Source organism: Columba livia, chromosome 2, assembly GCF_036013475.1.
Source record: "Columba livia isolate bColLiv1 breed racing homer chromosome 2, bColLiv1.pat.W.v2, whole genome shotgun sequence".
NCBI classification, from domain to species: Eukaryota; Metazoa; Chordata; class Aves; order Columbiformes; family Columbidae; genus Columba; species Columba livia.
Genome location: NC_088603.1, coordinates 75,686,368 through 75,713,106, shown reverse-complemented (window position 1 = coordinate 75,713,106; position 26,739 = coordinate 75,686,368). Strand labels below are relative to the sequence as shown.

The 26,739-nt window shown below is 46.7% G+C and overlaps 2 protein-coding genes across 6 annotated transcripts in view; one reads left to right on the top strand and one right to left on the bottom strand.

Moving 5' to 3' along the window:
* PIGN (phosphatidylinositol glycan anchor biosynthesis class N) overlaps window positions 1–26,739 on the bottom strand; it is a 287,637-nt gene that overhangs the window by 244,281 nt on the left and 16,617 nt on the right. The window lies entirely within an intron of this gene.
* ZCCHC2 (zinc finger CCHC-type containing 2) overlaps window positions 20,412–26,739 on the top strand; it is a 44,756-nt gene continuing 38,428 nt past the window's right edge. For 4 of the 5 annotated variants that reach the window (XM_065052568.1, XM_065052567.1, XM_005509731.3 and 1 more), the window contains exon 1: window positions 20,413–22,168. In XM_065052568.1, coding sequence (XP_064908640.1) covers window positions 21,212–22,168 — 957 coding nt within the window. In that variant the 5' untranslated portion in view covers window positions 20,413–21,211. Of the gene's footprint in view, window positions 22,169–26,739 lie in introns of all 5 variants that reach the window. The other variant, XM_065052569.1, reaches the window with a different exon arrangement.

The window sequence follows — 26,739 nt, the reverse complement described above, 5'->3', positions numbered from 1 at the left end:
TGGTGTGTGTGTTTCCTCCATGGGAAGCTGGGAGGGGTGACAAGGCGGGTCTGGGGGAGCGATACCTGCTGGGGCACTGGCTGGGGTTGTGGTGCTGCGGAACAAGTTTGCAGGGAGTCAGTGGGGGTCAAACCTGCCTCTGGCTTTGCTGAGTTGTGGCTAAATGTCAGCTGCCTGATTTAACAATCACTTTGTACAACTGCTGTTTGGCAGAATATAACTGGGATGTGAGTGGAACTAGAGGGGAGGTGAGAGGGGGCAAAAGACTTGGCATGTTTTAGCCAGGATTTGAACTTAGCTGAATATTCAGTTGACCAGAAAGACACAAAAATGTCATTGTGCAAAACCAGCTTCGGAGCTCACTGTTGTTCCAGGAGAAAGCCATAAAGTCAAGCTGAGGGGAGAGGAAGGGCTGGGGGGGGTGTCATCGGGGATCACAGTGCTGGAATAGGCTGGAGGATTTGCTGTCTGACACACAGTAGAAAACATGAAGTACCATAACTTACTGGGTATTCTCTGAACTTGGTAGGATATGCATGAGGCTTGCAGGAGCAATTAGTGCTGATTAGCAGTTCCCTCTGCTGGCTGAGCTAATGAAGTTATCCCTTGGGTTCTACGGGTGTAGTTCTGATACTGCAAGGGTGCAGTTAAGTTGAGCAGTGCTGTCTCTCCACACATAAATTAACAAGGATGGCTACATAAAGCAGTGCTACAGGGAACTGTGTGGCAAATAATAAAAATGTGGCTTCCTCTACTGCCATCAAACTCTTCTCTGGTAATAAAAGGAGCAAAGCAGCTGGACTCTTGTTCTAGGAGTGATTCTGACGAGCATTTCCCTAGATGATTCAGAGCCATTGCTGATGATACTTTATGTTGTGTTTGCTGTATCATTTCACAGTTTTTTTTGGTGTATGTGTGTACACGCTGTTTGTTACAGGGCATTGAGCAAGAACCTAAGGCTACCTATTATTTAAATTTTATGAAATACTATTTTAAGACACTCCACATTTTTTAAAGGGAGAAAAATACTCTCTTATTTTCCTTCAAGGAGCAATAGAATAGATCATTAATTTATCTTCTACCTCTCTTAGACAAAATGGAGATGTGGTAACTTACGACATCATTGGCAAGTTATGAACTAATAGATACAGACCTCTGAAAGCTTAAGTTACCCTGAAATAAGAAATTAAGTCAGGTTGTCAGCATCCAAGCCACGTTTCCTTCTCTGCCTGATGTGGTTCCCCAGGGAAGGAGAGCTTGGTGCAAAGCCACTGCCCGCTCACAGACTTAAACAACATCAGCTGGAGTCACAGCTCCAACAGTGATCCTATGGAAACATGTTTTACAGGTAAACGTGCTTTTCTTACCTTCCGTGGTTGATTTTTTTTCCTCCCAAATGGGACCTGTGAATGACAAGCCCTAGGTTCTCTTCACATTTTCGCCATTAATTTTCTGGGTGCTTTTGAACAGCTCTGAATGCTTCTGCTCTCTGTGGAACAGGGTTAACATTAAGTCACCTGTCACGAAGTGCTTTACAAATAAACAGACAGAAGGCTATGAAACGGTTAAGCAGTTGTTTTCACTGTCAAGGGACCTGGCTTGAGCCTGGTGTCCCGGGCGGCCAGAGGCTTTCCATTAGGAGATTCCTGTGGGTTTCTGTGTGGAGCTCTCCCACCTCCCATGCCACCAGCCCTCGCCCTCCAGCCTGACACGGCCGCCTTGCTCCTCCTGCCAGAGAAACACTGCTTCACTTTTGCCCGGGCTGCATGATGAAACGTCTGCCATGTGGCTCCAGCACCTCAGGAAAACTTCAGCGACATCCAAAGCAATAACTGAGTGCAGGCAGCCCAGGCTGAGACCCGGCTTACTGTGGGAACGGCTGGACACTGCCAGAGGGAGCAGCCGCCGCGGGAGGTGAGGACGGCCAAGCTAAACAACCACCGTCTGGTCCCACATCCTCCTCTTCCTGCAGAGCAGCAGCCTTCCTATTGCTGGCCATGAGGCTGGATCAGGGCATCCTGCTCATTAAGCATGGGACCCCTTGGACCCCCGGCTCTGCTTTGGGCTTCCGCTCACCAGAACGATGTGTGATGCTCGAGTGGGCCTGGCTGCATGTCTGATAAATCACTTTCACTTTCTTACTCCAGCCGTGGGAATTTGCACACAAAAAGCCCCGTTAGCCCTGATCAAATGATACTTCAATTGCTGGTGTTAAACAACGAGAATCAGACAGTCCAGTTTCGATTTGAATGTGTTTCCAACCTAAAAGTGAAATGTTTGGTGGTGTCATAGGAATTTTTTACTAATATGTTAATAATAATTGTACTGCTTTTTTTTTTTCTGGGTTTTCACCAGAATGTTAAAACTGAATTTCTGTAATGGCAGGAAGTTTAATTTCAGGGAAGGTAAAATGCCATACCACTTCTTATTTTAAATATTTTTACATAAGGTGTTGAGTATCATTTATAGTTGCATTACTTCACCATTATGAAATGAAATTCATTCGATTTATGCTACAATAATAACAACCATCTATTACCATTACAATGGTAATAGAGCTGCAAATACAACCACTTCCCTACAAGTCCTTATCCCCTTTGTGGCCCAAGCTACCAGCTCCTTTGTGGTAAAGCCCAGGGCATAGCGAGTTAATCACTCCCAAGTAATTCCTGATTTACTGAAGCATTTACCTATTGCTTTATATGTTGGGCTATTTGAACCATTAAAATGTAACCCTCCTGAGTTAAATGGGTTAGTAGGTTCCATGACAGGTGAGAAAACAGAGAGCCAAGTGGAGCAAGCACACGTAGAAATATGTTCTTGATGCATGTTTGCCTGCTGGTGTGTACCCACGCTTTATATATGTCAGTCACAGGGGAAATTCAGCAGTCCACAGGTGAAAACTCAGCAGTATTACTATGCAAATGGGAAGTGCTAGTACATAGTCTTGTCATTCACAGAATCTTAAGTGAAACTGCAAATGTGGGACCCTGTTGTATGTGCTATAAAGGCATTTCAGCCACCGAGTGTACGTTTGTGGTGTATGCATGCATCCCATCCAGGCTAAAAGAAGCATTTCACCTCAATTAAACCATGTTTAAATCTGTCACTCCTTGGGATTTGCTACTGAATTAATTCCTATGCCACAAAAGAGATTTTCTTCTGCTCTTCAGGATGGGGCAGGGCTGACTCTGAGATGCTTGTGGTCAGAAAATACACAAATGCACACAGAGAGGGTCAGGAGCAAAGAAGCCAGAGGAAACAGCTCCAGGAAAAGGGATTCACCAGCAGCAGCGAGGAGGAAGCATGTTGGTTTTAAGCAGCAGTTTTCCAGCTTTTTCCATCTGCACACCTTCGAGAAGCTAGTTTTTGCCTCCTGCCAGTGTGTTGGGAGGACCAGAGGCAGTGGACCAGAGGCAGCAAACCAGAGGTGGCCCGGGAGCCTGCAAAGTCCAGCTGAGAACCAGTGCAGTGAGATGCACCAGTAAGGGACTGGTGGGTCCATCTGGAGCGGTCCTGCACAGCTGGATACATGGAGGTGACTCCACCAACAGGCTTGATGGAGGAGGCTTCAGGTCTAGAAACAGCAGCAGAAGAGAGCAGGCAGGCAGGAAGGTGCTCAGCCAAGAAGGGTGATGAAGGCAGCCTGAGAGAAGAAAAGGGATTCGTAATAACACAAAAAGGTGTGGTAAGATACTTGCTATGGATTTCAGAAACCGACACATGCTGTCGATAAACCTGTGTGTTTTAGAGAGAAAAGGAAGGAAAATTTGTTCCCAAGACCGTAAAAAACCCCAAAATCTTGTGGAGCAAAACTGTATTTAATTTGGTTATAATCCCCTGAAGTGAGATGTATTTCAAGTTGACTGAAGACTCCTGAGCACAGCTCACAGAGGAAACCTGATCATTTTTGACAGAGGGAAGAAAAATTGTCTGCTAGAACTAAGTTCTCTCAGCTGGCATGTTTATCACCAGAGATCAATGAAAGGCAGAGGATAAATAAAAGCAGATTTTTAAAATTAACAGATAAACATTCAGGCACTTTTTTTGCCCCATCCTGGGTCTCTTCTTTTATTTTTTTCTGCCTTGGAGAAAATTAAATTGAAATGTATTTTGTTGACAAGTCTGTATCTTATTTGCAGTTTAGCAAGAATGATAAATGAATGGTTAGTGTCACATAGGCCTCAGATTTGCTGCCCCATCAGGACTATTAGTCTGCCCCACACTTGAATGTGGTCTGTCTTTCAAGGTGTCTTTCAGCGTTCTGCTTCAATGGGAAGCACATGGTCCAGTTTTTAACTACATAGCAGGACTTAAACAGGACTAAAATTACCAAGTAGTGTGCTGATGATTTTATAAAAATGCACTGTATTTTCCCAAGGTGACCTGTTATTTCTAAGGGAAAGAGAGAGTAAACAGTATGTTTGTATTTAATAACAGGCCCTGGAAACATACGGGGGCAAGAGTGCGCCACACGGACAAAGCGATATTGCTCCCAGGATCTTATGCAATGTAGAAGCAGCCTTGGTTGGTGTCCTTGCATGCATCTTCCTGCTCTTCTTTACGTTCAGAGGTACTGGAAGAGGTGAGCTTCTCTCCAGGGTCTGCCCTACCTGACCTCTCTCCCCTGTGCTCTTTCTCCTGTATTAAACAAACACAGCATTTTATTTCCATCCCCCTCAATGTTATTGCTATATGTTGTCCCTCTTCCATCTCTCTATCTAACTGCTTCCACTTGGCCTTCCTCCCTGCTTTTGATTCCAGACTCCTTTCCACCTCTCTCTGCACCCCCTGTGTCCCTGCTCTGAGCAACACCATCCCCACCAAATGGGACAGCCCCTTGAGCTGCTCTCTGCTGCTTTCACTGGCTACCTGAAAGCACCCTGCTTTTTTACTATGCTGATAAAAAGAAAAGACAAGGGCTAAGCCACTGGGGTGCTGAGACCAGGACATCACACACAGATCAATATAATTTCATTGGCTCCACGTGTTTCCCCATTTATTGTCCACTGCATCCAGTCTTACACATGTGCTGTAAAGTCACCATCCTTTTGTTCTGGAATTGTGCTGCATCCGATGGGATCCACACTCTTGACTGAGGTCCCAAAGGCTTTCTGTAATTAAATATTTAGGAGTAAGTTGAATTCTATCCATTGCCAACTCTTGTTGTGGCTGGAGTGAGACTGTAATATAGAATTTGAACACAGAAGTCTTTTATTCACAGGTTATTCCTATGCTTTTTGTATATAAATAAACGCTTTAGTGTGAATGGTTCATAATCTAGGTAGGGTCTATATTTTCTTCAGAGCAACAGCAAAGCAAGAAAAAATATGATCAGTGTGGGAAGGTAGAGTCTGTTTCTGTAATGCGCTGTATTTGAACAAGAGTCTGTTTGACAGCTGCCTCCAGTAGACATATAAATCATTATGCAGAGAAAAAGTTGTAACAATTGTGTGTGTGTGCCAAATGTATAATCAAAACTCATAAGCTCCAGCAAGGGAGGGGAAATTACAGTTCAGGAGTAGATGGTTGTGTGTCTTTAACAAAAAAATATGAAGACATTATGCACAAGGTATCTTGAGGCAAAGCTATGCAGTGCTCAACCATCCTGGCTGTAAGAGTGAGAGGTCAGCACACCTGGTACCAGAGACCTGTCCCTGTCTGTCTATAGTTGTTTGGGTTTTTTTCTTATTTCTTTTTTCTGAGAACAGCATGACTCTACTGAAGTCCTTAGATATTACTAGCAAGGTGTAATGCAGGGTTAGAATGAGGCTGGGTGAAACAAAGGCTTGATTCACTGAAGTGTCATGGTAGAAGCGAAGTCATAATTTTTCTGGTTGAAAGAAGGCATCGTATCAAGACTGTCTATTTAATTTCCCCATAATATTTGAAGCAGACTCCTAGTATTTAATGAGCTGCAGAACACAATGACAGCTATAATTTGGCTAATTAAAAGCGACAGGCAAAGATTCTTCCTCAAAGACAGGAAAAAACCCACTCATTTCTCTCAATAGTTGATTGGCAAGTCTGGATTTTCTCATCAGCGTGACCTAGTGAAGTACTCCTCTGTCCAGATCAACGCCTGGGCTCATTTCTGAGAGCATATCCCGGCCGTTTGACCAAGTGTTGGGCAGAGACCCGCGAAGCAGCTGTACACCGGCCAGCTTTGCAGCCTGGAGCGGTGCGGTGGCATCACCCTGGGGACCGAGCGGTGCCATAGGTATGGGCAGGCAGTGAGTCTCTGCTGCTGAGTCAGTCAGTCCTGCCGGTTTGCACTGCTGTGCTTTTGTTGCTCTTATTACCTGGGGCAGCAGGATTAGACCTGGCCTGCGTGTGCTTTCACTACAGTGACACTATTTATGTTTCCTTTATACTCTTTTTGCTGGACAGTTTATTGTTAGGGCTGGTAGAAAAACATCTCATCAGTTTAATTCCACCACCTCTCCCTGACTACCTTCCTTCACTGCTTCCCCCCATACACACACATTCATCATCCAGTTCTTCATATTCCCATTACCTACTCACTCTAATTTAAAACTAAGCTTAAAATTTGGCCAAAGCAACTTTCTTTTCTTGCTTTCTGTTTCAAGCTATTACATCAGGGAAGGAGGTTTCTCATTTTGCTGAGCTAAGTCCAAGTTGGGTAGTTACTGGTGTGAGTTGAGCTCAAGCCTCTGCGTCTCAAACTAGGTACTTAACATCTCTCAGCATCTCAACTTCCTATCTGCAACATGAGATTAAAAAAAGCCTGCCTGGCTTAGATGTCCTGAGCTTTACCATATTGTTCTTTGCAATTTGTTGTAAGACATTATGATGCAAGGTTTTTGTAGGGACACAAAATGCTTTTTTCTGGGTGCTGTTAATGGATTAGCAGTACATGTTTTGTAACCGCTTATGTTTACACCAGTCAATAACCAGTGTAAAAACCAGCAAAGGTAGGTGGTAGTAACCATTTTGTGCTCACATTGCACTGCTTAAAACGTGAGTGAAAAACAGTGATTGAGACCAAACAACTTTGCGATAGTATCCCACCCCTCTGTCCTTCATATTTTTCACCCTTCATCTCCACAAGAGGCATCCACTACCTCTGCCCAGTTGTTCAGTTAGTTTATGTTTTTCCCTGATGTGTATCCATGGCACTTTGGCCTGATAACTTCTCCTACCAGCCTTCCCACGTCGGTGAGCATTCCTGCTTTCAACCAATTGCCCTTGAGTCCCACTGGAGTGCTGTTGTAACGGAGCAGCCTCTTCTCTGCCTGCTGGCAGATCATAATGGTTATTCGGACAAGGATGCAATAACTTCTAGTGCACTGGTCCAAAGGGAATGGATGCCTCTTGGAATGGCAACACATTCATAACTTATCCAAATCAAGTAACTCTGCCTCTTGCAGCTCTTTAAGTAGAACAGGATGCCTTACCTGTGTATTAGCACATATTATATGCATGCGATACATGTCCATGCTCTTCCATTAACATCTCTGAAAAGGGAGCACAAATAAAAATATTTAAAGTTCTCTGATCTTTCAGTAATACGTGTGGGCTGGGGTTCAGAAGAGACTCTGCATTTGCTTGGATTTAAGCAAAGAACATGCAAAATAGATATTGAATAGTTCAAAGTATGTGTAGTAGGGGATGAGGCCTCTGCCAAATCAATTGCTGGTTTAAGTAAGCTCAAACGTGATATCTAATTACTGTTATGTCTGTAATGCCTACTTGGTGGTCTTTAAAAAAAAAACCAACTCTGAGCTTGAAGAGATTTCCAGTGTACAGCTAGCAATAGCTCTAAAGCAACTAACACTGACCCAAGCAAGTGCATTTCACGCTGGGCTTAGAAAATAACTTGTGTGTATTTCCATGACAGTTTAAGCTGGTCTAAGTCAGAGCTGGAACAAACCCAATTCCAGCCAGGCGCTTACTATCCCCCAACACAAAGTTTGTCTGATGGTGAGACAGTTCAAAGAGCAAATCAGAAAATTAAGGGATACAAAACCGAAATTACCGAGTTGAAAAGAAAAAAATCCAGTAGCATTTTGCTCACTCAGCTGCCCGAACCAGTTTGCAGTGGGACGGGGGAATCACCGGCAGTGATACTGTTGTCCCACACCCTCACACAGCTGAGACATGTGGATGGGCCGTGGGTGGGAGGGAGCAGCGCTCAGGCCCCTCTCCTGGGCACTAGAAATTAGTTGGTGGCTTTTCTTGTCCCGTGATTTCTTCTTAACCTTGCTCTTCTTCACAGCTTCTTCTATCTTGTCTCCCTTGGTGTGGCTGAAATCTGACCATTTTACGTTTTTCTTTTTTCAGCCCTATTCTCCATAATTGCCTCCTGTAACTGATGCAATCTGCTTTCCTGTCAGTTACTTTTCCCTCTGGTGAGGTCCCTTGTGCTAAAGACAACGTGGGGCTAATAGGCAGTATTTTCCACCAAAAATATACATGCCCGTTATCCCTATAGAATAAACAGTATCCAGCATTTGCAACTTCTATGGACCTTCCAGAAGGACAGGACTTCTGATATCTAAAATGATGATCCAAAGGATGGGGCAGAGTCTATTTATTTCAATGGTTCTTATTTTATTAGCTGCTCCTTGATGACATCTATGCTGCTCCTCTTTATAGGCTTCTTGGCATAGAAAGGCACATCTATAAAAGCAAATAGTATCCAATACTTACACTGTGGGTGTATGTGCAAGCCTCGTTTGAGATGATACTCCCCGTGTTCTGAGTTAGTCTCATTTACCCAACAGCAATTTTGCACCCTTGTAGTCATGTAAATGGGCTTTAAAGAAGACACAAATATAATTTGTAGCTACCCCCACGACAAGAATTCCCTCCCACCATTTGAAAATGTGTTACCAAGGTGCATTAGATTTGGAGATTATTTTTATGCAACAGAACAAAATTGTGCTGAAGCATTTATTGCAAGACTGAAAAATCCCAATGTTTGATTTCTGTTTCTGTCCTGGTTGGCAGAAAGAAGGTAATGCTAGCTTCCTGAGCCCATCTAGAATCTCATCACAACTAATGCATCCCTACCAATCACTTCAGCTTTGACAAAACAACATTATTCAATGCAAATTAATTTTGTTGGATGTTCTCATCGGTTCAAATCATCTTACTTCCATTTTAAGTTCCTTTTTGTATGGCTGCAGTGCAGTGAAACAGATCTTCATGTTGACTATTAACAGGGTCAGGAAATGCAGGTTAGGAATTCAGAATTCCTAACATAATGTCCTCCTTCTGCTGCCCCCACCCTGCCCCTTACAATACAATTTGATAGAGCATTTATTTCAAATAATTTTGTTTACAAGAAGCAATACTTTTCAGGTCTGACATCATTCTTTGATTGATTTTGAATGCAATGCAGTATAATTTTCAGAAGCTTTGCTTTTTTTTTTTTTTTCCTTTCTTGTTTTTAAAGTCAAAAGTTCTGAGCGCTCCAGTCGTCTTTCAAAGGGCAGATACTGCTTAGGGATAAATCAGTCCACTTGAGCGCCCCAGAGCGCCGTCTCACATTATCTCATTGGCAACGTTCCCGAAGTTGTATTTTTAATCTGCAATTAATTGCACACTATGGGCCAGATCCACCAAGTTTCTCGGGTGATGGCTTTGAGGCGGCCACAGGAGAGGCAGGCCGGCAGAGGGGAGCTGTCAGGCCTCGCCTGCTGGCTCTCACAGCCAACAAGTAAACCACTGCGGGGTAAGCACGTGTTCTTCGCATACGGTGTCGAGGTTTTTCCACTGCAAACAAATATTTTGGCATGAGACGAAACGAAGAGAACTGACGGTGTTAGAACGTGTGTGCTGAGCACACACACCTTTGCAGTGGCAGCAGCGAGAGGGTGGTCGGCTGGTGTTTGGCTGACTGGAGGCAATGAGCTTCAGCTGCTTTTCTTCTGTCAATAAACTCCTTCTTTTACTCAGTTTTTGTGGTTTAACCTGAGCTAGCAATATAACCGCCATAGTCGCGGACTCACCCCTCTTCCCACCCTCCCAAATAGGGGAGAGGATCGAAAGGGAAGGGAGAAACTGGGATTGAGATAATCACAGTTTAATAAAATAACAAAATACTAATACATTACTAGTAAATACATATATAGAAATAGAAACAGAATATAAAATAAAATTAAAATAAAATAAAGGCAATGGCTCATAAACTCCATCCACACTGAGCAGCCACTCCCAGGAAGCAGCACCTGGTCCCGAGCAGCCGATCCCAAAGAGAGAAAAAAGGCAGAAAGGCCCAGAGGCCTCTGCAAAATGGCAGGATGGAAACACCCCAGGCAAAACTCCTCTGAACAGGTCTCCAAGAGCAAAGAGAAGACCCAGAGAGAGAGAGAGGGAGCGGTAGATCCTGACTCTCCTTAAATATGAAGTGTGACGCTAATGGGATGGAATACTGTCATTGATCAGTCTGGATGTCAGTCAAGCTCTGCCCCATCCATGCCCCCCTTCCTCACTACCTCACACCTGTGGGCAGAGCGCTCAGAGTGTCCTTGGCTCTCAGACCAGAGCAATTAAAAACATTAACTCTGTGCTGGGGTGTTATCCTTGTTCTCAAACTAAACACAAATAATGTCTGTGCTAGCTATGAAAAAGAAAGGTTTCTAACTGCATGAAGAAAATTAACTCATTTTCAGTCAAAACAGCACATCAGTGTTGTCATGGTGCTTTCATCCCCTCCCTGAGGAAATCTACCTAAATATTAGGTCCATTTCACAGATGGGAGAAAGCAAAACGGTCAGTGCTGCAGCCCCGTGCGGGTGTGTGACTCACCCTTTGCTTCCTACAGATCACACGGGCTCCTCCGAGGTGCCATCATCACCCTCCTCTTCCACCGGGCCTTTGGATTTCACTTCATCTCTCAGGCATTTTACAGAGCATCTAAATAAGCATTCCCACTCCTGAACATGACTCCACATATTTTTCTTCCTTGACCTCTGTTCACTGTTAAAGATCCTTTCCCAGTTCTTGTCCTCTCCAATCGCTCCTTCCAGCCATCACTCCTGAAGGTGGAGTCGCCAGAGGTTACATCCGCTGGGCATAAATTCCTAAATGATGAGGCTTAACCATGTTTGTTTCAATTTCTACACCTTGAAAAAGAAGGCAGTATTTTCCCGCCAGTCCCCCAGGAGAGGGTTAAGATTAAGTGAACAATATTTGAAAAGCACTTTGCAGATGGCAAAAGAAGTCCAAGCGTTTCCAGAGATCTAGTGAAAGGAAACATCTTGTTAAGTTGCATGTCTCAAATCAGTTTCAACAATTATTTTATTTTTTTTAAGTTTTATGATTGCAAGCTTATTTAAAAGGAAGCGTTCACTTTTCTTGGCACTTCCAGTTCGAAATTCACGTCTCTGTAACTTTCCTTTGGCTTTTCTCTCCTGTTCATTACTATGCTTTCTAAGTGCTTAAAAAACATGAGCTACTAAGACAATAGAATTTTCAAATTAGTCAAAGTGTGAGGTTGTTGAGAAGAGTTGAGAGAGCTGGGAACCCCCTGGAATTCATTAGATGCCAGATTTAAGCTACATATCCAAGCTAGATGTTCACATCTCAAAGATATTTTTTTTAAGTATTTAAACAGTGTTCAGGACCAAAGAAGGGTGATCCCTGGAGAGCATTTAAAATGGGAGAGGAAAAGAAAGAGTTGGGCAAAATTATCTTGCAACTGGCTCCCGACACTGATCAGTAATTAAATTGCTAAAAAGTTAAGCTCTTGAAATGATTTAAAATGCAGGCAAAGAACATCCTTTCCTGAGGAGCGGGAGCACCTTTTTAGGCAAAAGGCTGCAACAGTAATTCATTTGATTTAACTGATTTTGCCACCTTTTCTCTGGGAGGTGATAAAGCTGGTTGTCAAGATAGATAAGAATGCTGCATTGTGGACTGCATGCTCACAACATTTTCCAATTTAAGCCTTCTATCACCAGGGCTTTTTCACCATCTTCAGGCAAACTCAAAGTATTATGGTTTGCTATTCTTTTAGTATCTCAAAGTACACCAGGCATATTAAAGATACAGAAAGCAACATGTGTCCCCAACTAAGAGAGGATTTCCTAATTCAGTCTTTTATTATTTACCTTATTACTTTCTAGAGCATTTGATCAATGCCTTAGCCACTGCACAAATGCAGAGGAAGGCTCAGTTTTGGCCAGATGAGTTAGTTTATCACCACCATGGATGATGCATGTGTAGGGCAGATAAAAAGGGAGTTCTTGAACAGGGACCTGAGGCAAACACAGTAGGCCACACTGGTCCTGAGCCAGCCAGCTGTGGAAGCATCTTCTCCACCCTTCTTGGAAGCGCTGAGGCCGTATCCATGTTGTCCTGGAGGCAGCCTGACTTCCACAGACAGTGTCTTCACTTGTAGCAGACAATACTGGGACCTCTGCCGGAAAGGCACCGAGCAATCTTGTTTGGCCAACGTTGCAAGAGCAGAAGGGGTGTTCTGAAGCTGGAGGGACTAAGGCACACGTCACAGCAAGAAAACATCATCTGGGCTAAGATCGGATTTATCAAAGGGAAGACTTTCCAAGGCCATCACTGATATCCAATGGCAAATGTTCAAGGAAGAAGAGCAGAGTGAATAAAATGGCATAAAGAGGAGGAAAAAATAGGATAAACACAGAAAAAGTCAGTCTTGAGTTGCTTAATTGAGAGAAAGATGCTAAGAGTTTTTTTGACAGAAAAGTTTTAAAATTTATGAATTAAAATCCAGCCTTTTACCAATGATTTTCCAGACAGGCTTTTAGTTCTTTGGAACCTATAATGCTTTCCAGATTCATGGGAAAGAAAGGATATTCCTCTTTCAATACGTGCTAGAGAAAGCTAGGCATGACTAAACTATTATTTCAAGAGTTAGTAGATGATTGTGGATGATAATTATATCCTGTTGAAAACATCCCTTGAGTTAGGGGTGAAATGGGGGTAGGGTGCAATGGGGTAATTTTGTGGCCCTGTACTTGTCTTTACTTACTAAGGACAGCCTCTAACTGAGGACAAAGAAAATGAATGAGGCTTTAGGCTTCAACCACATCAAATGTCTCTCTCTGCTAAACAAAGCACAAGCGTCATCACTTTCACATGCCAGCTCACAGTGAGCGTACACTGGAGTGCCCTTGCTGAACCGGAATGAAAGCAAGGTGAGTGTCCATGTATGTATGTACGTATGATGTCCTGTATCCTTCACACAGAATCACTCTTCCTCCTTATGAAAAAGAAACACAGCTGCTCCTGAGTCTGGGCACTACCACCAAAATCACCAAACCACCCGACCAGGGGAGGGCCTTTCCAGGGGAGCTGGTGGTGCCCAAGGCTAGGGCTGGAGACTGGCTGAGCTGAGGGCAGCACTGGTGATGCTCACGTCTCCCCATGGGCTGCACTAGTGGCTCCAAGGAGCTGTGCTGATATTCATTGCCCAGGGATGCTCTGGATATTTTCTGTACAACAGTCCCCTGCTTCAGGTTTGCTCAATATTCCAGATTTTTACTTTAAATGCCGGATTTGATGTTTTGTTTCTTTAAAAATCACTGAAGTGGGGCTATTAATTTCAGTGGGAACAAGAGCTTATGTAGGTGTGGGTTTTTTTCTGTACAAAGCATCCACTCTACTGATTAATCAAATTATTTTTTTCCAGAATAAATTTTGTGATGCTTTTCCTCATACACCCCAGATTGTAAGACATCCTGCTTATATGCCATCAAGTCCTAATAAATACACATCAGACTTAAAGAGCTTTCACAAATGTCATCATTTCAAAGCAACCTACTCATGCTTCAGAAGTGGAAAGCCAGAAACACCTCCAGTATGAAACATGCACTCGTCAAAAGATTTCCAGTTCCTTGTTTTATTTCCAAGAGGTTGCCATATGGAGAACTCCCACTTTCCAAACAGCGATTCACACCTGAACTGAGTGCAGGACATCCCCAAAGAGCAAATAGTAAGACTTTCAAGGACCAATAATCTGAACTATGGGCACCTCAGTATAGATACACACACTGTGGGAGAGAGCAGGATAAAAGTGAATTTTTCAGAATTTTCAGAACCTACTTTAAAACAACCGAATGGCAGTGTGTAACACCTGTGTTATTTTTGGGTTAATGCATGCAGTGGATTCAAACAAACAGCAACGGCGCACCAAGGCAAATTGAAGCTTCAGCTTTTTTTTTTTTTTAATTTTGAACAGCGATGTTGTATGCCCTGAGCCAAACCAATTGTGTGGAGCAGAAGACAAGTGAGCAGTCACAGCTGAACACCTCACACCTCCAGTGATGCTGAGCCGTGCAGCTGAAGCGCTCATTTTTCCACCAGACCCCATCTCATCCATAGGCTCATGACAGCAACTCCCACCCCAGAGGAAGACCACTCCTTTTGTCCTTCAGCCTGGCAAAGACCTACAGGGTCCTGGGGTTGACAAATGGGCTCTGGCAGTTGCAGCGGCAGCTCCTCTTTGGAGGGATTCAGTGGGATGTAAGCCACGCTTGGCACCGAGGGGTTTCCCTGGCTGTAGGTAAGACACAAAGCAAGGCTCGAGCAGCGGAGAACGCTTGCGCTCTGAGCGCTCTTGGCGACTGCTTTGCACAGTGACGGTGGGAGCTGTATGTCTAATTTGGGCAGCAGCAGATGGATCGTTTAAGACAGAAAGGGACTGGCACTACCAGCGGAGCAAAGGGATAACGTGTTCCTTCTGCAGCACAAATCTCACAAGTGACTCATGACTCTTCTGCAGCTCATGCTGGCATCCCTTGGTTTGGGACTGTGAATGCATTTTAAAGGTCAGGATGTAGCGCCTCTTCCCCAGTACCTTTGCGTCCATACTGGTGAGAGTTTTGCCTTGAAGAACGTCCAGTGCACATGGTGGTTCCTTACGGTTTGATGGGCAGATTGCTCTTCTCCTCCTCCTGGCACAAGCGTAGAGATTATGAAATAATCCAGCCAATAAACCCCTCAGGAGGGCTGGATTCCCAGGTGCTCATTGCATACATAATTATCATGCACATGACTCATGCCAGGCAGGCCTGGTGCTTGGGCTCTTGCGTGCCTGGGTCACACCCACACTCCTCCTGCCAGCCCTCATTTCAGAACTGACTTCAATTAACTTTCATCAGATGCTTAAGGTGGCCTAAACCTTTTCTTCTTTGTGTAGGTGTTTAAATTTCACTGCCTTACTCTTAAGGACGTAATTTACCGCTAACTGGAATGGAGACTAGTTTGGGCACGTGCTTAAATGGTTTTCTGTCTAATGGTTTTATTTAAGTAGGACGTTGCACGGCAGCAAAGTGCTGGTGTTCGCTGAGCCACGCGTGCAGAGGGCCCACGTGCAGGTGTTCACATGCTGCGGGTGATGCACTAGGATGGTTCACCTGTAACCCCCTGCAGTCACAGGCATTTCACCACTGTCCTTGCTGGAATATTAGAAAGCCCAAAGCTAAATGGTGTTGAAAATCCCATTGCTTTCTTCCCCAAAACTGAATTGTCATCTAGATCAGCTTGTAGCTTTGTGTATAAATTCTACTTCTGCGTGCAATATATCCTGGTGCTGCATAATTCATAATGACTTGAATTCAGCATGATCTGGATCGGTGTAGGCTGTGCTCTGTGATGGTAAAATCCCACTGAGAATTTCCATCGGCTTAAGAAAACTGCTGGCCAGAAGACCCAAAGGGTAAGAATATCCCAGTGCTACTGCATCTTTAAGTTTCCTTAAATTCTCTTGATAACTTTTATTTATTATTTTACATGGAGAAAAGCAAACTGACACAGACTGTATGTGTACCATGGGCTGGAACATCGTGCAGGTAAGGAACTTTATTCCATTTGCCCCAAACTGAAATAGGCTCCCCTGTCTTAGCAACCAGGTAATGTTTCCATCTTCCTTATGCTTCTGAGCTGCACCCAGATGAAAATAGTAATAATTCACCTTTGACAGTTAAGTAAGACTGAGGCCTGGGTTCAGCTTCCCTTGAATGGTGAGGCTGAAATTTGCAACCATGTTTCGTAACAGTACCTTTATTGGCACACTTGCCAAAGAGGCCGGGGATAGGCGACCTTTGCAAATGAATAACCAACAACTTCGACTTTAGAAAGAGTCTTTCATAATGAAGTTGATCCTGGGAACACACCCTCTGCCTACATTGAACTTATTTTTCAGTATCTTTAAATCCAAAACTATGTTTAGACAATTTAAACTGTGTTTAAAATTGTATGTTTATTCCTGCACAGGATGCAACATAATTAGGACTACGGGTCATCTTCTGCATTTTACTAGTCATGTTAAAGTCCTAAAAATGCCTGTCTTCATTCTAGAAATGCATATTGAAAAAATGTAATTTCTTAAGTATATCTTTAGTTTTCAAATATAAGCTTGTTCAACTCCCTCTGAAAAAGAGGCTCAAAGAAAGAATAAACCAGCTCAAATATTCAAAACCCATCAAAGCAATAAGTATTTAAAAAAAAAAAAAGGTAACAAAAACCCATTGATTTGTCAGGTCTTATTTTTAGACAATTTCCAGTTGTCATGTTCTCAGACTTCTTCTTCCAGATCTCAGGTCTAAAAGGTAACTACCTCCTGTTTCATGAAAGGTCAGATACTAAAAAAAATGCCAACTATCATGAGATATATGACAAATCACAAGTCAGCAAAATTGCTCCAGAGCTTTATCAAGGAACTTAAATTTTCTTCCAGGTTGTTTTTTGTGTGACATTTGTGTGACATTCCCTGAAACTACTCCCTTACCCCTAGGAAGTCTGGCTCAGAGGCCTGACAGTAGTCCATATTACTGACAGTGAATTAAATGCACTTGTGAAATTTGTATAAAGACTTGATCTTCCTACAGCCCAGGAAAGGCAAGGAAAGGTAAGCAAAGAAGAAAGGAGGAAAATAAGCTTTTTGTTCTGCTATTTATGTATTTTCTACCCTGTAGTACGGGAATCCATGCAAAGATCCTCACTGAGCATTTGTTACAGCTTTTTGTAGAAGTGAAATACTCATAGCAGAGACAGTAGCTGGGGAACACTATCAACATGAAAAAAAAACTTGCCATATATTAAATATATATATACTACTCTATATGAAATATATATCTATCCTAAAAAAGAATCCTACAGTGTCACTGTCTGATTTTCAAGTGGGCCATAGATTAACCTCATTCACATCCTTACACACCAGGTTTAGCAGATCCTTAGTGTTGTGGTTGAGGAAAAAACAAATGGAGACTGTGAAACTGGTTTTATATGTTGCTGAAATTAATAGAAAATCTTTTACTGCCTTGATTGGAAGTCAATATTGAAAAAATAGGTTCATTAAAAAAAACCAAAAAGAAATGTATGTGGACCGTGTTGAAGGTTACTTTGTTAGTCCCTCCTTTAGCTTCAGCATTCAGTCCAGTTCCCCCGTGTCGTGTTTTTTATTCTTCTTCATGGCTCTCTACCCTCCAAAAGCATTGCTGGAGAAGATTTAGGCCTGCTGAACAAGAGCCCCACAATGCTGATGACCTCTTTGTAAGAACCTAGGGAGGGTGGCTGTTACACTCAGAAGACACTTTGTGGCTGCCTGCACACAGTGTGGTGGCACACAAAGTACAGGAATCAGGGGCTCCTTGGCTTGTATTTCTCTTGGTGTCCTCCACAGCTGATTGAACCAAACTGTGATGGTCATAGCTGGGCACAAAAGCAGAGCCAGCAGCTTCACAGAGGGCATTTCTAGGTCAGCGATGAAGCCTCTGTGCACTCAGGAGGCTCCAAGGCTTTGACAATTTGAGCAGGGTTTGTGCTGTGGAGGCAGAAAGGAAGCAGGTGGATGCAGACTCCGAAAAGTCCCTCATGCTATTAGTGCAAATCCAGCCGTAGCAATGGCGACTCTCTTGGACACGGCATCTTGCTGCGCATGGCACGTTTCTGGCTCTTTACCTGGGGTGCGAGATCAGACCCTTGCTGCACTCCAACAAGTGCCTCTTCCCAGAGTGGGGGTGCGAGGCTCCCCCACCTGCAGCACCGCCCTGCCCGCTCCTCTGCCTGTGCCTCTGCCTGCTCCGTGCTGCACCAAACTTCTGTCTGTCAACTTAGAAACTGCAGATACATTTTTCCTTCTCTTTACTGTGCTCACCTCAAGTCAGCATAACTGTGGGCCCAACAGTCATTAAAGATCTACGCAAGCCATATATTATTTTTAAGAAAAACAGATAAAAAACCCCTCAAGGGCAGCTGCCCAGGGAAGTCAAATTTGGTGGTAGCCTCTCCTGTTGTGCCGGATTGACAGTGTTTTGTGCATTTCCCCATGGTGTCCTCCCTCCCTTTGTTAGCAGCTCTAAGTTTCACTTTCATTTCACTCCGGCACCGGAGTTTCGGTTTTCTTTCCACATTGTCCCGTTTCTTCTTGCTGCCACCTCCCTCAGCTACTGAAATACATGTAACTCCACCTGAAACACATTTATCTTATTTTTGCTTTCTCATGCTACTCCTTTTCATTTTTTTTTCCCCTTTCATCTCTTCACATCTTTCTAATCTGTTTTTCTCAAGTATCATAGATTAAGCCATTAAGTAAGGGGAAATTAAGAAAGACTGAGTTAATCGGGTTGTGAAGCTTATTTGTGAAATCAAGTATCAGCTTGGGATGGGCTCAAGTATTTTCTGGACTTGGGGAGAGTACTTTCCACCATCACCTTCATGTGTGTGCGATTTAACATACCTTCATGGATTCATGAATGGATGAACAGACCTTCTCTTTCTGTCATCTCCCCACTTCCCTTCCCCCCAGATTACTTTTCCACTCCCTGCAGTGTTATCTGTTTGGAAGTATGTTGTGTTTTATTTTAATCACGTATCGTTAAAGTAGGAAACGTTACTTCAAACATCCAGATCATTGTAATTCTGATCCTGCAAACTCTGTTCAGACTAAATATCTGTTCAAATTAATGAGCAGAAACCTCAAGGCTATTTTTTTTCTGTGCTTCCATGATTACAGCATGGCACATCCCCTGAGATAGTCTCGGTAATTTTTCTTTGAAAAAAACCCCATAATGACAATATGAAAAGAATTGCTGTAATTCTAGAATTTCTAATTTACAACGACAATGTATGAAAATATCATCCTGGGGTATTACGACAGCGGCTTTGACTAATAATTGTAGGGATCTCGAATGATTCATGGGTCCAGCCAGGCCCTAACCAGCAAACAGCATAAACGAGGATAACATGTTTTTTTAATGAGACTTTTTGCATCTGTTCTTCACCTTCCCAGTCCTGGGACCAGCAAAGAACTGCTGGCAGTCCAGGATGAAAGGGTAGGTAGGACTTGACCCATCTCCCACTCCCCACTATGCTCACAAAGCCACATATCCTGGAAGAGGCTATGATGACAGGGGCCACACTGCCATGATGCTAACAAACCAAGAGAGCTGCAGTGAGTCAGGTCCAAGTCCATTTGTCTTCCTAGAAGAGGAGCAGCAATTAGGAACATATAAACCTAACATATGGTACCGACAAGTTAGACCTTTAATTTTTTAAAACAAAATACATATGCTTGCTGTATCTTTATAAAAATGCGGCGTATGGCTTAGTCTAGAACCATGATTCAGGACTGCTCTGTGGCAAACCTGAGCGATGAGTACAAGATTATTGTAATCTGCATGACATTTAGTTGTTTAACCAGCAGGCTCTGCTGCTGGAGCACGGTCAGCTTCTGGGCAGATAGATAAGGGGGAGTTCACATTGGCAATTTATGCTTTGTTGCTGTAAGCAGTTCAGGGATGCTGCTTTGCATAATTGTAATAAAAACACAGTTTATTCTTCACTGTGTTGTTCTGCAAGTCACGGGCTTGGTTCTGTTTTCAAATAGACTGCCTTTATGTAAATGTGCAGAAACAGAAGCAAGGTGCATTGAAACTTTCTGATTACTCAGAGTGCTGCTTAATCTTGTAATTGTAGGCTTTTTGTCACCATGGATTGCAAGAGTTGGGAACAGGGGGAATGAGAATGAAACAAGCCTGCTATTTCATGACAGACTACCCCTAAGCCATTTTCCCATACTTTGTTATATTCCTTAGATTTCCCTACCTTTAAAGTTCCTGTTAGAAAGCCACAACACTGTAACAGTAGTGATCGAAAAATATCTAACAAAACTAACAGTTTCAATCGCATTATAAAGGCCTGTAGCTGCTATGTTTCTTTAATTCGCATTATTCCACAGGTGCTGTGCAGCTTTAGGCCCGTCCTGCCAAAGCCTGGTCATCAGCCAGCACACGGCCTTATCTCAGGAAAATCTTTTAGCTGGGAGACAGGCAGGTTTGCTCCCGGCAGGTCCCAGGTGAAGTGCTGTGCCGTTCCCATCTGCGTGTGCAGCTCATTAAGCACACGAGAGGCGGGGCCTGGGCCAGGGCCAGGCCGGTGCTCCCGGCCCGTGCCCACCCCGCGCCGCACGCCCTCCCCACGGCGCCACACCGAAAGAGCCGCGACGTCCCGCGGTCAAGCACGGCCGCTCCCCGCCCAGCGGGAGGCGAGAAACAGCTCCAGCCAGGAAAGCACCAGCGGCCTCACCACCAGGAGCCTGCGGCCGTTGCTGGCGGCAGGGCTCCTCTCGAGCGGCACCGAGGCCTCGGCCCCAGCGGCAGGGAGGCAGCTGAAGTTCGGCCGGGCTGCAGCACCCACGGAGAACACAGCCTCCGCCGGTCGGGTCGGGGGTCGGGGCCCGCCGTGCGCCGCCGGGACGCCGTGCCTCAGGCGGGGCTGCTGCTGCAGGGGCACCGCACCGCCCTGCTCAGCCTCTGCCGGCGCCGGGCGCCGCGCACGCTGGCGAGCGCGCTGACGTCGGCGGCGCTGATAGGCGGAGAGCCGCGCCGCACCCGCCCCCTGCCGGCCGTGTCCCCTGCCCTGCCCCCGTCCCCCCCGGGAGCGCGGCCTCACTCCGCGCCGGCCGGAGCCGCCAACGGCCGCCTGGGGCTGTGCGCGCGCACGGGCGCCGGGGAAAGCGGGGGAGGGGGCGCCGGGAGCCGCTTCGGGAGCCGCGGACGCCGCCGCCAGCGAGGCCCGCCCTGCCCCCACCCTCCCGCCCACTCCCCCGCGCGCACACGCCGGGACCGTTGCCCCGCGCGCGCCTCTCCCGCGCCGGCAGGGCCGCGGCAGCATGAGCGGCTCCTCCTGACCGCCGCCCCCGGCCGCGCCGCGTCCCGCTCGCCGCCGGGCCCCGTCGGATGCTGGCGTCTCCCCCGCGCCGAGGATGCTGAAGATGAAGCTGCCCCTGAAGCAGACGAGCCACAAGGCGGCGGCGGTGGAAGAGGCGACGGCAGCAGCAGCAGCGGCAGCCGCGGGGCTGGGGCTGAAGGAGCCCGGCGGCGCCCTGGACTGTCACCTCCAGCTGCAGCAGGTGCCCCGGGCGCCGGCCCGCGGGGGCGCCGCCGCGGGGAGGGGGTGCGGGCTGGAGAGGCCGAGCCAGCTGCACGGCTTGGGGCCGGGGCCTGGGCCTGGGCCTGGGCCTGGCCCGCCGCCACCTCCCGCCGCGCTCACCGCTCCGGGCGGCGGCGGCGGGCCCGGCTCGGCGGCGGCCCGCATCGACAAGGAGACGGTGTACGAGTGGTTCGGGCTGGTGCTGGGCTCGGCGCAGCGGCTGGAGTTCATGGTGGGGCTGCTGGACCTGTGCAACCCGCTGGAGCTGCGGTTCCTGGGCTCCTGCCTGGAAGACCTGGCCCGCAAGGACTACCACTGCCTCCGCGACTCGGAGGCGAAGGCCAACGGGCTCAGCGACCCCGGGCAGCTCGGTGACTTCCGCGATCCGGCCGTGCGTTCCAAGCTCATCGTTTACCTGGCCCTGCTGGGCTCCGAGAACCGCGAGGCCGCCGGCCGCCTCCACCGCCTCCTGCCCCAGGTGGACTCCATCCTGCAGAGCTGCCCGGCGCGGCGGCCCCAAGCGGGCGCTGCCGAGGAGGAGGGGGCCGGGGAGGAGGACGTGGTGGTGGTGATGGACGGAGCGGGGGAAAACGGACAGGCCAGCCTGCCCGCCGCCCAGGGCCTCGGCTTCGGCGCGCAGGAGGAGCTGCTTCTGCTCTTCACCATGGCCTCGCTGCACCCCGCCTTTTCCTTCCACCAGCGGGTCACCCTGCGGGAGCACCTGGAGCGGCTGCGGAGAGCCTTATGCGGGGACCAGGAAGAGGAGGGCTTCGGCCGCCACCAGGCCCAGGTAACACTGTGTCCTGGTCTCTCCCCGCTGCGCCATCTCGTCAGGCGGTTTCCTCCTCCTTTCTTCACCCCCTCCCGAATTTCTAGGAGCTGAGGGCAGCCACTCACCTTTCCCTGAAGCCCTCCATTGGGATGTGGCACCTACCGTCTTGCCTCGGTGCTCATCCTGTCTTCACCCCCTCCTTCGGCAGCGTAGGCCTAGGCCACCCCCACAGCTGCTGTAGAGTTTCTAGTGCGAATTTCTTGTTGTAATGTAACAGCACCTGACTATGATGTAGTAGAATCCGTGAGGGAGGATTTCTCTTTCTAGCCTGCCATGCTTTCTGGAGTGCTGCTCTTTGAATCCTGCCTTGCTGGAGTGCAGGCTGCAGGCTTACTGCTACAGCTTGACTGGCTGCCTCGTGTGCTGTAGGCCACTGAAGAAGGTGTACCATGCAGAAGTACAATCGACAGCTTGACTAGTAAAAAAATAATAACATTGCTAGATAGAAACCATACTGCCTAAGAGTGTGTTCTCTAGGGGCTTAAAACAATAGGATGTGTTGAAATAACTTTTATATGGAACCTGTTCCCCTGCCCCTTCCCCTCCCCAAATGAGACTTAGGCTTGGATTTGGCAAGGATCTGGGCAGTAGTTGGGTTGGGGGCTCTAAGGCTGGTTCTCTGAAAAGCCCCAGCCAGTAAGGTGGCTGAAGACATTTGGGAAGGGGTGTTAATCATTTTACTAAAGAAGTAAATTAAAATGTCACAACTGGAGCTTCTGTTAAGAGAAAAGCTGCTTTCCTGGGTGGCTGTCAGGAAACAGAAAGCACATCTTGAAAGCAGATGTGCCACTTGTTGCTGGAAGGTGGCTGTCACTGAGAATGAAGACCTTCAGTGAATGACACTGAAGCACTGTCCTGTGCAGCAGCTGTGTTTAAACTCAGGCTTTCCCCCAGCGCCATTAATTGCTGCACCCTTGACGAGTGCTGGCCTTAAAATCTGCCCCATATTTATGCAGCCAAGCCATCATGTTGGAGCTCTGCAGATTTTGGTCTATAGATGGCCTCTCATGCAAAGAGGAAGAAAAGGCTGAAAGATGGGTGTTTATCATGCTGTTCAACCACACACATCAGGTTTTCATTGGGCACTTAAAGGAAAAGGTACCAAACAGTAAGGATTTGGGTTTTTTTGGTTTTGTTTCTAAGTTGACTTACAGTGCTATCCAGTTCAGCCACTCCTAGAAAACTGTTTTACAGTGCCTGCCTTACAAAAGGAATGGCCCCTTTTTCTGTTTGGTAAAGACAGGATATGCTCTTGAGGAGTTCTTGGAGGAGACAGGGATGAATTTCCAAGCCTTCAAATACATTAAGTAAATGCTTATGTCGTTTTAAGGCCAAAGCACATTTGGCAGGTCATAAACTAGTGGGCAGATGTTACGGTACTGAAATCATAATGAATTTGTAGCATAAATCCAAACAGTGTTTATTTTGGCTCATTGACCTGCATCAAGTCTATCCCAAAACGAGTCCTGGAAGTCCATCTTCAGGGGGAGAAGGTTGAGTTGCAGGAAGTGGTAAGACTGACACTGTTCTTGCTGGGTTTGAAGTGCTAGTAACTAGAAACATACTTGCTACCTGAAGCTGGCACATCAGTAGCTGCTCTGTGTGTCACACCGAATGCATTAGGAGATCAGGCTCTCATGAGCTACTGGGAGTGAAATGTTTTGTGGAGCATTCTGGCTCTGGTGTTAAAGCAGCCTTCCAAGTTGTGGTTTCATTTACTCAGGGAACATGGACAGACCCAAATCAACTTGGCTGAACATGCACATCACATTCACTAGTCCACACAGAACTGAAACAGCATCCCTTCTGCAGGCTTTTTCTCCTTTCCCAATGGTTAAATTGTAAATACAGCAGAGCCTCTTCTGGGCAATAATGGCTGATAGGGAACAGAGGGGTTGGTGGGTTTCTGCTGAGTATTTTCAGTTCACATTCGCAGGGACGGTGTGACCCTTGCAGATAAGACGCTGGAGGAAATGGAGTTAGTAGCACGGTTAAAGACTTCCCTGGCAGCATGCAGCTGTGTGGTTAAATTTGACTTGATTTAAAATCCTGTCAGGTCTCCACAGGCTTTTTATCCTCCTTTAATCTCTGAAATTTAAGTGCCTTCAGGGCTCTGCATTTGTGAACTAAAACGGTTCATAACGAGCTCTTTGAATTTTCCTGCAGCTGGCCTCGGGTCAGCGGGGCTGGGCTCGCGGTTGGGTTATGACCTGCGCTGTGGCCACGTGTCCAGCAGCCGCGCGGCTCAGGCGCGTCCCCTCAGCCCCGGGATGCTGCCGCTGCCCTGCGCCCTTCAGCCACCCGGCCCGGCCGTGCCCCAGCCAGCCTGCTGGAAGTTCCCGGGGCGAGCGGGTCCTGTCACGTTTAGCAATGGCCGCGCCTGGGAGGGCTTCAGTTTTCTTTTCCCCCGTTCAACTGGGACAGTGAGGTTCCGAGGGAGCTGAAGAACGAATAAGGGGGGACATCTCTAGCCCAAAGAGCGCCGTAACGGCCCGGAGGTCTCTTCCCGGAGAGCGGCCCCGGGGGAGGGGGTGACCCCTCGCTTTGTTTGCGGGCAGGACGGATCGATCATGGCTCCTCCCCGCCCCATAAGGGGGCAGCCCCTCTTCCTTTCCGCCCTTCCCGCCGTGCCGGTGGGGGCGAAACGGCCGGACCCCGGGGAGCCGCTCCGCCAGACCCTGCCCCGGGCAGGGACGCGGTGACTGATGGTCACCGCTGCTTCCCGCCCCCATTCAAGATGGCGGCGACGGAGCCTGCGCTGCTGGTCACGTGCCCGCAGGGCGGTTTCCCCGCCGTCCCGCCGCGGGAGGGGCGGCGCCCTCGGTTGCATAACGGGAAGGGTCTCGGCCGTTCCGCTCCCGGAGGTTGGAGTGGGCCCGCGCTTACGGCCGCCCAATGGGAGGGCGGCGTGCCGGCGCGTGCCGCCCGCCGCTGCGGGCCTGGAGAGGTCCTCTGGCCCTGCCCCCCGCCGCGGGCGCGGCCGGGGCAGCGCCGGGCCGGCTCCGCGCCCGCTCCGCGCCGCCGGGCGTCGGCCCGAGGAGCTGTCCCTGCCCTGAACGCTGCAGATCCCGCAGCCATTCAGCCCGGGGAACTTTGCAGGAAGGCTTTGCCGCCAGCGGGACTGTCCCGAGAGGGGCTGTGGTGTGCCCGGTTTACCGAGAATGTAAACCACGAGAAGTTCCGTGCTGAGAAGCTGCTAGCTCAGCTCTGGGCTTCCGTCCTTAACACTTCAGGGCTTTCTCAGTTCATGTCTTCGGAACGCTGAAGATGGTAGGAGAGCTGTTGTTCACGTGACACGTGTACCTGTGGCAAGCAACGGTGACGTGAGATGGAGCTACAGAGGCGATGGAGTTCAGCCTGGAATTGAACCAGGTGGTCTATGTGTTATGTTTAGATTCTGAATTCCTTAGGGCAAGGACTGTTAATGCCTGTGGCATATCTGTCAACATGGCTTGGTTCGAGGTGTCAGGGAGCTTTAACATTTAGCTATAGTGAGCAGCAGAATTTGAGAGGTTCTACGATATAAAGCAGTTTGCTTTTTTCCATCGTTTGGATTATGTTTTCTGGATAGGATCTGTGCTGCCTGATAAGGTTGAGCTCACATTAAAGTCGTTGACAAAGGATTAACAGGATTGCTGCTCTTTTCAGTCCTCTGTTTGAATGATCCTTTAAGAACTTAACACTTCTTAGTGATACATTTTAACAAATATAGCTGGAAATGGCTGATAAATTCAAAAGTTGTAGGAGATAGGACTGTTGGAATGGGATGAGCAGAGGTAGGATTGCCATGTAATTGCATAAACTTTATAAGAAAGTGTTCTGAAATACTTTTTTCCTCTTACTTAAGGTAGAAACACTTGATACTATTTGCAGATTTTTAAATGAACATGTAGTTTATAACACCTTCTGGAAAAAAAGGTACATAACACCTTCTGGAAAAAAAGGTACATAAAGCTGTATAGAATACGGATTTTGAATCTAAAGTTGAAGTATAAGAATAAATCAGCAGCATTCACATCTGTAGTCATAAAACAAGCATTGATGTGCAAAGGGTCAGCTAATAACACTATATATTGGTTTAAGTATCAGAACATACAGATTAATTCTTGTGTTGATTATAATTGTTTAATAAGTGCATTAGTATCAAAGCTGTTTGACTTTATTGCCTATCTTGCTCCATCCCATCCAAGATATGAGATCAGAATGCTGAAACAACGAAGGAGGTCTGAGTATACGCTGGCATAATAAATGTGGCTTGTGTTAGACACTGAAGCATTTAATCAGGCATACTTGACAGTAATAGGTTCCATTGAAAGAAGCAATCTCCTAGAGATAATGGTTTGCTGAACAGTATTCTAATTAGCTGGCTGGAGGATTCTTTACAGAAAAAGTCTCTACTTAGAAACAAAGGAAAAGTTTCTATTTACGGAGTATTTTTCTTAGTAGGCTTCTATTTATAGGATATTTTGTCTGCAAATTAAAAGAGTGCTTTATGATTGATCTTCAGTGACTTGCAGCAGAAAAGGTAA